Here is a 12,494-nt window from a genome sequence, read left to right on the forward strand (position 1 = left end):
TATTCTAATAACCGCGATGTGTAAGATCTGTTTATGTGTGCTCTTCTTTGTCCAGATAGTAACTGATCAATATCTATGATTCCTTTATATATTCAAAAAGAAATTGTGGCCCTATTTCAGCATATATCTGGATCTAGATGATATTGAAGAAATCGAAAAGGAGGTTTTGGACTTGGCTGTGGTAACAACAAAGAAGTCCTTGGAGCAAACATGCCACATAGAAATATGTTAAATAGAGTCTTTGTTTTTGTCCCTGAGATGCTCATGTTGTTCTTCTAATGTTTGACAACATTACAGAAAGATTTCCTGCAGAGAGAGAGTGATATGTTTTTATTTGAAACCAGAAACGGCTGTTACATCGCTCCGTTCACATTAAAGTAACCGAACCTTGGAGGTTTTGGTAGTCTTTGGTCTGAATCAGTTTGTTTTCATGTGTGACACTTTCACAGAAACTAACAATAATGGCGGCGGTAGAGCAGCAACGTCTACATTCTGCAGGGTTAAAGTATGTGCATTGGTCAGATGGGTCCTGTACCTTTAAGAAGAATGATGTCACAGATTTTTAAGGTTCAAAACAAAGACACCTGAGCTGTCTCTGTAGGGAAACTGCTTTTGGATACTTTGAATACCAAACAGAGCGAAATACAGTCACTTTGAGCAAGCTGATTGGATCTTGCACATTCTCCTGCATAGTTACTTTGTGCTGACTCAAGAGTAAGACCTTTTTCAGCACTATTATTGATCAGCAATAGCTCACAGACCTGTGAGGGAGGATTCAAACAGTTCCTGGTACGTTGCTGGTCATCTGTATCCAAAAGATGGCCGGACCGAAAGCTCTTTACGCCTTAATGCATTTAAGATCCTTTAGCTTTTGGCAGAGCCGGCTCAAATTTTAAAGTCTGCGGCCGTTCCAAGAATTTGAGTTCAGTCAAAGACGCGGCCACTGATGTAACCTGGAGTAATACAGAAGCTTTACGTTGACATGGAGGCGTGTTATGATTAGTTTAAAATACAAATCAGAATAAAAATGCTCCCTGGAAACCCCTCAGTCCAAATATGAGTTCTGAACTGATTTAAGATTTCAAGATTTTCAATCAATGCAGAGGAGAGATGAGATCTGTTCAGTAACCATTTAAAGAATAGAAACAGATTGAGCATCCTTAAAAGTTTTGCAGCTGCATGCAGTTTGCTCTTGTTTTGTGTCTGATTATGCAGAGGAGCTGTCAGCATCTTCACCTTCTGAAGGACAGAGCTGTGCTGTGAGCTCTCATCCTGGTGGAGCTCAATCTGTGCACATACAGATGATGAGCTGAATATATAGAGGACACTTTTCATCAGTCAGATCATGAAAGATGTGGTTCTAATTCACAGTTTCTCACAAAACTTCCTCTCTGCAGCAAATCAGCGAGATCAGCTCGTTTGAGTTAGACAGAAAATACCTCTTAAGTGTAACGGCTTGTGTCCGGCTTCACACGATCCGAGTCTCACACAGCCACCACCTGACTTATTTAACTCCTGATTATAGCAGTGATAGTGATGACAAACTTAGGGGCTAGTTTTGCCACGTATCAATGCATAATGACTGCACAGAGATGCTGTTGGTTCTGCACAACTCTGTGTGCACTCTGTGAATCAGACGGTATATTTTCATTTCATTTGCACAAGTTTGGTGTGCATGAAAGTTGCACAATCCTTGCGTGATTTGACCTCAGGGATTGTAGACGTCTGATCTTATAGGATGATTCATCCTGACTGCAACAGGAAGATTCCCCTGCAAGAGTATTTTCACAATCAGGGGCATGCCCAGACTCCTCCTGAGGTGCAGCCAATCATATCTACTGCACAATAAGGTATACGCTTCCTTCCTTCTTGTGTTTAAGGCTGTTAATTCTTAAAAATGAACGTCATAGAAGTCTTCCTGATTGATGGTCTTGAGGAGGTATAGAGTAAAATGAGAGGGCTTGTCTGTTTGCTAACATAGCTCTGTGGATATGTGAGTGTAAGTCTGTGTATTTGTTTGCACGGTGCTCTTAACTGCAGCGACTGACGTGTGCAGAAACAAGGAGTGACCCTAAGACGGATGGGCGATGTGCAGGAGGTGATCCATAGTCAGTGTAATGAGTTTTATAGATCAGCAGTCAGGTTAGCACAGCTGTCGTGAGGAATGTATTTATCAGCCCTCCTGAACAGCTGGAGTAATCAATGATGTGTTCCAGAAGATGCTGCTTTAGCTGTGGAGTATTAAACTCAGCAGGTTAAATAATCTCAGTGTTTCCTCCTTGTTATAGTTGTGCTTGCAGCTGAGCTCAGAGACATTAAGGTTGCCCTGAGTCTGTACAGTGCTGCTGCTTCACCCAACTCCCTCAATAATTCATCACATTCATATTATTTCCTTCATGCCATCTCCATGTAGCCGCCTTCACACTCTGAATCATTGATTCTGTACTCGGCGCTCCCTTTTAGCCTGTGGGTTTAAACATCTGAGGAAGGAAACAGAGGTTAACAGCAGCAGCGAGGAGGTGATGAAGTTCATACCGAGCTCCAGTGCCCAGCAGTGACCTCTGGACTGCACGGTCAGAGGTGACAGATGAATCCACAGATCCATCACACTTATTTATTTAGCCTACCCCCCTTCTCATAATGACTCATACTGACACACAGGACGTGGGATGAGAAATTAGAGCTGACATGTTTGTCACAATATAATTAAAGTGTGTGTTTATGATTATTAATATGTGGAGGGTTAGATGAGGTGCCTGATAACTTATGATTTGCACTACAGTAGAAGCCACACACTGCAGTAACGTCTAGCTAGCTGGTTCATGAGTCTTCTTCTGTTGCTGCTGCTTCTTCTTTGACTTCCCTCTGTTTTTTGGCGGGTTGCAAACAGCGTAAAGAACCACTACTGCCCCCTATTTTTTTGCAGCCCTAATGAGGATAAACCGGTTTATCGGCTCAGTATCAACATCAACCAATGTTTCTGTCGATAGATATCGACCTGTAATGAAATAATCAGTGATGGTAATAGTCATCTCTAGTCATCTCTTGGACCTGGCAAAGCATGCTAATCACCATCTCTTGCATCTTTGCAATTTAATGATGGAGGTTTTTGCTTTCGGAAGCAAAAACATTAATTTTTAGAACAAAAATAAAATTAGCTGCAACACTTTTCTAGACAAAAACACAAGTGGAAATCTTCTCTCTCTTTTAATTATTATTTCTAACATCAGCTCAGATTTTCTTGCGGTGCATCTTTATTTATTTCTTGCGCACGTACGACTTTAACTCTCTCAGAGCACATTTTCCTTCAGAGTAATCATAATCTTATCTTACTCAGTACCCCCCTGTGCTGGCCACTCGACCTGTTCTTTACATAGCTTTGATTAGTAGTCTCATTTAAAGCAATCCGGATTTGGTAGCCTTGTAACGTCTGTATCTGGATCAAGGTGATCCAATCAAATGATGCTTTGAACAGCTGGCACTAAAGCGAGGCTGATTAGCTGAATCTGGATTTCAGGAGACGAATATTTCATACCTCAATCGTTCTGATTCTTTTTAATAACGGGGACCAAACAAACACCACCTGAAGGACAGACAGGGACCCCTCTCAGTCTCCACAAACTCCTAACCACAGCCATAAACATCCATTTGACTGGAAACTGTGACCAAAGCTGCTAAAATCGAGCTTCCAGGAAGGCTGTTTTACGACCCGACTGGGAATCCTTCGTCCACTTTCTGCCTGGAAACAGCCGCCCCTTCATTTCCCCGTGTCTGTGTTTTGACACCTGTCATATGGAGTGGCTCCATGCTGAAAGCTAGCTGGCTAGCTGCTGAATCCTATTACCTTAAGCTGAGGATTAGCATGTTGAAAAGAGGGAGGCTGGTTCATTGACCCTGGCAGAGCTGCGGGTGCTATATCGGACTGATTTGTGACATGTTGAGTCATATATGATGCTGTTACGTCAGGCTGCTTTAAGACTGCTGTGCTAACATGACAGCTAACGTTTTTACTCTTTAACTGCTTCAATTAACACAAACAATCAGGTTATATCTTTTTGTTTTGGTGCATCCCATCATGAGAGCTGAAAACTGCCTCTTCTGTTCAGCTATTGTGATTTAATAATAATAATAATAATAATAATAATACCTAAGTTTTATATAGCGCTTTTCAAGAACTCAAAGACGCTTTACAAGAGAGACAATAAATAAATACAATAAAGACATATAAGACAAGCAGACGACAAGGGAAGAGGTGGAATAATTAATGTGTGGGGAATGCCTGTTTGAAAAGGTAAGTTTTTAACTGTTTCTTAAATGAATGAAGTGAGTCAGAAGCACGGATGTGTGGGGGGAGAGAGTTCCAGAGGGTGGGGGTGGCTATGGCAAAGGCCCGGTCCCCCAAGGTACGGTGCTTGGATTTAGTAATGGGAGTTAACTTCTAAAAAGTGAAGAAAGCGGGTAAAACAGCGGCGTTCAGAGAGGCCGCGATGCAGACTGCAGCCGTATGTGAGCGGCTGGTCTCCTCTGATTCAGAAAGGTCCTGAAGTACCTGCTTCACCAGGTGACTCCGGATCTCTGCTGCTCTTCTGTTAGCTCAGAAGTTTCTCTTTCCTTTGTAAAAGCTCTTTCTTGCTTGTCTGCATTAAATCACTTTGTGTATTATTGTCGTTTTTAATCTCTGTGTTTGTGACTATCTGTTTTTCCTGCAGTGGAGGAGTCCGACATTATAGACTTGGAAAAGCGCTACTGGCTTCTGAAAGCTCAGTCCAGAACCGGCCGCTTTGACTTGGAAACCTTTGTCCCGCTGGTGTCTCCCCCCATCCACGCCTCTCTGAGCGAAGGTAAGGCTGCGTTTACCTTTGTTGGTCTTTAAACTTCTTCTCTAACATGCTTTTTTAAATCATGTTATCTGATGTTGTTTCCAGGCTTGTTTCACGCCTTTGATGAGAACCGGGACAATCACATCGACTTTAAAGAGATCTCTTGTGGACTGTCGGCGTGCTGCAGGGGGCCGGTGGCTGAAAGGCAGAAATGTGAGCCCTGCTGTGGTTTTTAATCGTTACAGATACATTTATCCCCGAGGCTTCACGAGTGCAGTCTCTTTCTCTTTGTGTCTGTTATCTGTGATTTGAATGTAAGCTGAAGAGAGAGAGGATGTCTTTGGAAAGCGTCTCATTGTAGGTCATTAGCGCACAATCGTTGGTGCTTGAAATTACATTTGCAGAAAAGGATTTCCTGCTAACAGACGAAGCAGCGATCTGACGCTTTCTTCATAGAGAATAAAAACGCTTGCGTCCGTATTTTTCCTCCCAACCACTTCTTCCTTTCTCTCTTCCTCTCTTTCTGCCAGTTTGCTTCAAAGTGTTTGATGTGGACCGTGACGGGGTTCTGAGTCGAGATGAGCTCCATGAAATGGTTGTGGCCTTGCTGGAGGTGTGGAAGGACAATCGCACAGACACACTCCCCGTAAGTTCACACACATGTTGAAAAACTAAAGGTTTTCTTCTCCTTTTTTCTTTTATTTGAGCCTATAAATACTTTTTATATTTGTTCCATAATTTAAGGAAATGTAAGAATATCTGAAAACAAAGTTGATGAGAGAGTGAGAGAGAGTGATACGTAAGCAGCAACATTATCACAACATGAGAGCATATGTCTCAGCATTTTTAACTGTAGTTTCTTCTTTTAGTTGTTTTATTTAGTCCTTAAACATTACAATCTTGTGGAAGTAGATTTTGCATCCTTTCAAAATAGAATAAAGTAAGTAAAGTAAAGTAATCAAACTAGGACATCTCGCCTCTAAAGCTTGAACATGACTGTGACACTTTCATCCTTAAAAAATCATGAAGACATTTCTAAGGTGAATCATGTTGTTCTGAAACGGAGTGTGTTGTTGAATCCCTTCTGATCTCATGTTTGTATGTTTATTAAACTTGCATGTTCAAGCATTTGCAGCCCTGCAAACATCTAAAAATGTTGGATGATAATCATCTCATGTTCTTAAGTCCAGGATTCTTGTTGTACATTTTGCATTTTTTTCTGTAGTTGCATAAGGAAAAAGACAGTCTAGCGTCGGTGTCTGACTGTGAGCTGCAACACAGTGTTCCCTCCTTCTTGCTGAAATGTATTTTTGTTTACCTTTCAGGAGCTGCACAGTAGCGTGTCAGACATCGTAGAGAACATCCTGAAGATGCACGACACAACAAAGGTGAGACACGACTCCCTCTGACATCGGTTCATTATTCAACATTTGATTTGTACTAATATTTGATTTTATAACCTTGATTCTGCAAAGGTTAACTGCAGCTGTAAGTCCAGCCCAAGTTTACCTCCACCTCTAGGCTGTTAAATGTCATGATAATGCTGAACTAACTTTGTGTAGTATCCAAAAAATACAACATTGTAACGTGATTTAAATGATTTAATACTCAATATTTAGATAAACTATAGCACGTAAATTAAAAAGGAGAAATAACGAATTAAAGACAGAATATTTCTTTTATTTTTTTTATTTTATGTGTAACTTTTTAAATATATTAACAAGACAAAACAAAGAAAATCAAACAAAGGCTCAGACATGTGTTATGAAATAAAATAATGATTATAATTTTTTAAAATGTTTTGAATGAATAAGATAAAATAAAAATAAATGAATAAATAAATAGAATAGAAAATTTGAAATAGAAAACATTAAGTTAAAAATGATTTAAAATAACAAAATTAATTAAGAATTATTTTTTTTTAATTGTATTTATTTATTTATAACCGTTTGTATTTGATCCTTCTGAATCTGATACACTGACTTCTGTTTTTGTCTCCTCACCAGCTGGGTCACCTGACCCTGGAGGACTACCAGATCTGGAGTGTGAAGAGCGCTTTGGCCAATGAATTCCTGAACCTGCTCTTCCAAGTGAGAACACACACACACACTCACACTCACACACACTCACACACACTCTCACACACACACACACGCACGCACGCACGCACGCACGCACGCACGCACGCACTCACTCACTCACTCACTCACTCACTCACTCACTCACTCACTCACTCACTCACTCACTCACTCACACACACACACACACACACACACACACACACACACACATCCTGTTGTTGATAAACTGTCAGCGTTCTCCTCGGGTTTTGAACATCTCTCTGGGTTTGTCTTGTTCCAGGTCTGCCACATAGTCCTGGGGCTTCGGCCTGGTACTCCTGAGGAGGAGGGGCAAATCATAAGGTACACACCTGTCCTCTTTACCTGCCGTTTGTCTGTGTGCTGGTTTAATGGATGTTATCTGATCAGGTTTGTGTTTTCTTCCTGTGTGTGTGTGTGTGTGTGTGTCTGTGCAGAGGCTGGTTAGAGAGGGAGAGCAGACATGGGCTGCAGCAGGGTCAGAACTGGTTCCTCATCTCCATGCTGTGGTGGCAGCAGTGGAAGGACTACGTTAAATACGTGAGTCCTCTTTACGACGCTCCTGAATAAAGAAACGATAATGAGTACTGATGTGTCACAGTTTGTCTCTCAGAGGAAACGAACACCACGATAAACATCTCTGTGTTCGTCTCTCCAGGAGCAGAAAGGCATCGTGGTGGAGCAGCCGTCCATCATTGGGTCTCTGCGGACTCCCATGGCCACGGCCTTCGTAGAGTCCAGCCCACCAGACAGACTGGGAGGACTGGGAACCTTCAGTCAGGTCAGCCCCACGGAGGAGAGGTCACCCGACGCCGTGTCCAGCGCCTCAGAGGCTACAGAGAACGGTCAGTCCACGTGCATTAACGCAGCTCAAAACCAAAACTGGAGTCCATTCAGGTGGACTCATCATCTGTCCTTTATCCCCTCCCCTGCAGCCCTGAGTCCCCAGGTAGCTCACTCGGCCACAGAGAGCTGTTTCGCCCGTCAGCACAACGTGTCGGACAACAACAATCAGTGTTTTTCTGGAGCCAACGGACACCTCCCCTCACAGCTGGCAGCACAAAGACCTGGAGCCATCGACAACCAGTCTCTGGTCACCACTGACGCCATGAAGGCAAGGACGCATCTGTGTGTGTGTGTGTGTTGCTGCTGCACTTTTCATCTGTGGTGACAAACAGACTGATCATCTCTTTCTTTACACTTTGCTGCAGCTCTCAGTCTGTATTTCTAAATCAGTGACCTTGTTTAAAAACCAATGAAGCTTGACTGAACGTTTGATTGGATGCAGGTCAAATGCAAACGTTCTGACTTGTAAACGTGTAAAATCTGAATGAAATCAATGGATATGCGTCATTAAAAACAATGTGACTTGGTGTTTACAGTATGCATGCACTGGCATCACTTTCTGACCTCAAACAACCAAAACATCCTGCAACTTGGCAAGTAAAACAGACAAACTGATGGACTCAGAAATAATTATCTTTTCCTCCAGGGATGTTTGTTTTTGTTTTACTCTGAGTTTTATTAGATAAATATGATACTTGAGAGATATTTTTAGTCATTTCTTCATCATTTGGAGCAACTTCTCCAGAAGAAAACATGTTTCACTTTTAAGTCCTGGTAGCACAGTGTCTTCATCTCAGAAACCCCTCAGTCAGGAGGAGATCATGTAACGCTGATCCTGCATCATGTTCACAGCTTCACTCTGCCTCATGTTTGACATACGAGAGCCAGGGCGATCCTCAGTCTCAGAGAAGAATCAATACAGCCTCTCTGGATTTGCAGTCTGATCGTGTGCATCTGTTCTAGAGAGCCTCGTGGTTTGACGTGTTTTCAGACCTTTGACTCAAAGAAACACAAACTTCACTTCTTTAAAACATTTAAAAACAACACATGAGTGTGTTTGAGGGACATTTCTTTAATCAGGAGGGGCTCCTCCTCCACAGGCTCTCAGGGACCAGATGGTGCTTCCTCCCTTCTTCTCTTATCTCTGTGTATCTCTGTAATGATAGCTGAGTGTGTATGCCATTTACTGTCTCAGTCTATTATCTGTAATTCTAGCAGGCAAAGGAGTGTTTCTGTGTGCACGTGTTCACATGCTGTGTCTCTGCAGGCTCCCACGTTAACCATGGAGGGCGGCCGGCTGAGGCGCTCCCTGCAGCTGCAGACCAGCAGAGACTTTGAGACGGTGCCAGAGCCGGTGTGGCGGGCGCTCTACCACTGGTACGGTGCCAACCTCAGCCTGCCGCGACCGGTGAGTTCAAGGAATACACCACACACACAGCCCGATTAAACACACTGTAAGGTGAACACCTGAGTTTTAAACAAGTTATAAACCTCTCCACTCAAAGCAGCCTCGATGATCACACCCAGACTTTGTTGCTTCTCCCTCTGGTTAAAAAGAATCATCATGTGTAAATCTGTTTTGATATCGGGAGAATAAAAGCTGGTCAGCTGACTAAACAAGCGACATGAGGTAACGTCAGGAGGTCAGGTCAGATATCGGGTCACTTAAATGACTGTTAGGCAAAGGTAAATAAAACGTCCTCATTATTGCTCAACGGTAACACCGGGGTCTACATTATCACGCTTAATACCCGGCTACTAACTAAACATACAAACAAGAGTCCTGCTTTCATAGAACCGGCTTCCCACATCAGCGTTTTTCTCAACATTACTCAAGTTTTCTTAAATTGAAAGATTGTAGCCTCCCTTGTTTGGTGTGCATCACGCTCTTAACACAGAATCAGCTGCATCAGTTCACTTCCAGAGCCCTCGCAGCGTCGCACTGTTTGTCTGCAGCAGAAGTTTGTGCTGCTGAGCTTGCAGCTGAATCAGGAAGAACAGCAGAAACAAAAGTACTTCTGCAGAACACGTTGTAGGTTAATCCAGGTCTAAATAAATAAAGAAGTAAAGCACAAACATCCAGAGTCACAGACAAGAGAGAGAGAGAGAGAGAGGAGGAGAGTAAAATCACTGGTGCACAGCGAGGGGGCGAGCTGAGGAGCAATTAGTGGAGGCGTGCAGACGCCGGCAGAAGGAACAGCTTCTCCTCCCAACAATATCCAACAGATTAGACCGGCAGTACAACTCTGTGCATGTTAGGATGTAGATGTTTGTGAACACACATCTTAATGGATCACTTCTTTTAACACTCGTGTAAACAGGGAAGTTGGAATCTCCTTTTTAGGGATGCTGTTGGCCTCACAGTTTCGGCGCCTTGAAGACAGTCATTGAAACTTTCATGATGATTTGGTGTTTTACTTAAACTCAAGTTTATCACAACTAAGTTTTAATTCCTTCATTTTTGCAGCAGAATCCAACAGAGCAGGAAAGAAAAGCAGCTGTTAGAAAAGTTCAGCAGATTATTGGCTCTCTCATGAAGACATATTTAGATCTTAAACAGAAAAACAGAAGCACCTATATGCTATAACTCCTCACTGTGACATTACTCTGCAAAAACAGCATGCTTAAATCTCAAAGTGAACCTGTCTAAACTTCCCCCTTCCGTTCCCTCAGGTGATCCATGACAGCAAGACCGGCCAAGCAGAGCTGGAGCTCTTCCCCCGCTACCTCCTCTTCCTGCGCCAGCAGCCGGCCACGCGCTCCCCCCAGTCCAACATCTGGGTCAATATGGGTATGACCAGCCTGCGAATGTTCCCTCCGTATTTACCCGCAGCAAGAGGTAACGTAAGCCTGCAGCAAGACCAGAGCAAGCCGTCGACAAACGCTTCATGAGCAATCCCGCATCCCCCCCTTTAATCCTCCCAGAGTGGACTGATCCAGCCCGGCAGTGCTCTGGAGTGGGCAGTGGAATAAACCAACAGCCCACGAAGGGGGAACGCTGCTGGTCTCTCTAAATGATGCATCATTTCAATCGTTTCGATCTTCACAGACTTTGCTGCTGGTGTTTGAGATTTGAGAACACTTGTTCAGGCATTCAGAATGCTCTGCATTCAGATTATAATCTCACTGAGTCATCAAAACAAACACTGTAAACGCACGGGGCACAATCATTTAGTGCATCATATGTCTTAGTTTTTGGGAACTACACTAAGAGCTGACCATACTCCCAGAACCCCCCTGGGTACAGCCACACAAGTGTATTAGTCGCCTTGTTTCTCCCAGCAAATAATCCCCATCTAAGATTCATAAACAAGTGCTTGATCTGCACTCTTTACAAACGTGTGCAAGTAGCATCTGACTCATTTCAAGAGGCAGCCTCTAGTGTCCACTGAAGGAACTGCAGTTTTGGGGATTTCCTTTTGAGCCCTAGTCTTCAGCCTCAGAGAAGCTTGAAGGAAGTTGCTGTTCTAAGTCAGGTAGTTTTAATCCAGTCCGGTTCTCTGCTGTCAGTTCTGCCCCAGTGTCCTCACAACCGAGACCCTAAATATGGACCCACTCAGTCCGATGTTTGTAGCCCCATTATGTCTCAGTGGAAGTAATGGACAGTTATTAACTCTGACTGCTGGAGATGTGCACATTTACTCTGGTGTAATCAGGTTGCAGATGGCATCAGCACTCAGCTGAAGAGCGCTGCTCCACATCAAGTATCAGGTTTCCCCCGGTGGAGCTTCGCTGCCAACATGACTCACTCGGTGTCTGAGCCGCAGCTTGTCGTTGCTCCATGGTTAATCCCTCTCCTTCGTCTCGCAGGCTTTTGTTCAAATATCCAAAGTGGATCTAATTCTGCATCACATCCCAAATATCGTCCTCTGACAGCCTGAAGGCAGAGTGCCTGAACAAGTGTATGGATGTTTTCTTTGTGTGTGTGTGTGTGTGTGTGTGTGTGTGGAAGAAAAGTGAAGCTGTGCAGTTCGAAAACATTAAAATCACTACTTTATTAATGATAATGAAATCAGAATCAATGGAGCTAAAATCGATTTAACAGGACTAATGTTGTGATTTACTATTTAATCCAATCTGAGTCCACTTAATCAAAAAGATGATTGACAAATCAAGTGTGCACTGATTGACAGAAAGCCCTTTCTTGCTGCTTCCTTACAACTAATCCTCAGTCACCAGAATGCTGTCTTGGGTATCGTTCACCTGTTTGCACCTGTGATTTTATGATTTCATACTTCAGTATAAAATCAGACTCAACATAAAGATTAGAAACTGGATGCAGGGAGGGTGTTGAGGTTGTGACTCTCCTCTTTGTTCCTTCAGCAGGCAGCGTGCCGTCACCCAACGCTCCTCTGAAGAGGGTTCTGGCCTACACGGGCTGCTTCAGCCGCATGGGCACCATCAAAGACATCCACCTGTACCTGTCCCAGAGACTCCGCATCAAAGAAGAGGACATGAGGCTCTGGCTCTACAACAGTGAGGTGTGCCACGAAGCTCTTTGACATTTGGCTGAATAAAATTAGTCAAATAGTCGTATTTCTATTAATCAAATGAATCTAAATGTCTCTTTCCTCTTCTTCAGAACTACCTCACCCTCCTGGACGATGAAGATCACACACTGGAGAGCCTGAAGATCCAGGACGAGCAGCAGCTAGTTATTGAAGGCAGGACACACCTCCCTGTTTATGTTAAATAACACTCCAGAATAAAACACAACACACTTTAAATT

General features: G+C 43.3%; 1 protein-coding gene across 1 annotated transcript in view; it reads left to right on the forward strand.

Moving 5' to 3' along the window:
* The window catches only part of usp32 (ubiquitin specific peptidase 32), a 57,338-nt gene that overhangs the window by 29,684 nt on the left and 15,160 nt on the right, over positions 1-12,494 (forward strand). Inside the window, exons 6-18 of the mRNA XM_034700846.1 lie at positions 4,710-4,841; positions 4,926-5,033; positions 5,351-5,466; positions 6,146-6,208; positions 6,827-6,910; positions 7,182-7,243; positions 7,357-7,459; positions 7,578-7,764; positions 7,855-8,033; positions 9,033-9,173; positions 10,439-10,556; positions 12,089-12,246; positions 12,348-12,429. Of these exons, the coding sequence (XP_034556737.1) occupies positions 4,710-4,841; positions 4,926-5,033; positions 5,351-5,466; positions 6,146-6,208; positions 6,827-6,910; positions 7,182-7,243; positions 7,357-7,459; positions 7,578-7,764; positions 7,855-8,033; positions 9,033-9,173; positions 10,439-10,556; positions 12,089-12,246; positions 12,348-12,429 (1,533 nt within the window). The remainder of the gene's footprint in view (positions 1-4,709; positions 4,842-4,925; positions 5,034-5,350; positions 5,467-6,145; positions 6,209-6,826; positions 6,911-7,181; positions 7,244-7,356; positions 7,460-7,577; positions 7,765-7,854; positions 8,034-9,032; positions 9,174-10,438; positions 10,557-12,088; positions 12,247-12,347; positions 12,430-12,494) is intronic.

The sequence above is a fragment of the Notolabrus celidotus genome, chromosome 14, assembly GCF_009762535.1.
Source record: "Notolabrus celidotus isolate fNotCel1 chromosome 14, fNotCel1.pri, whole genome shotgun sequence".
Taxonomy (NCBI): domain Eukaryota; kingdom Metazoa; phylum Chordata; class Actinopteri; order Labriformes; family Labridae; genus Notolabrus; species Notolabrus celidotus.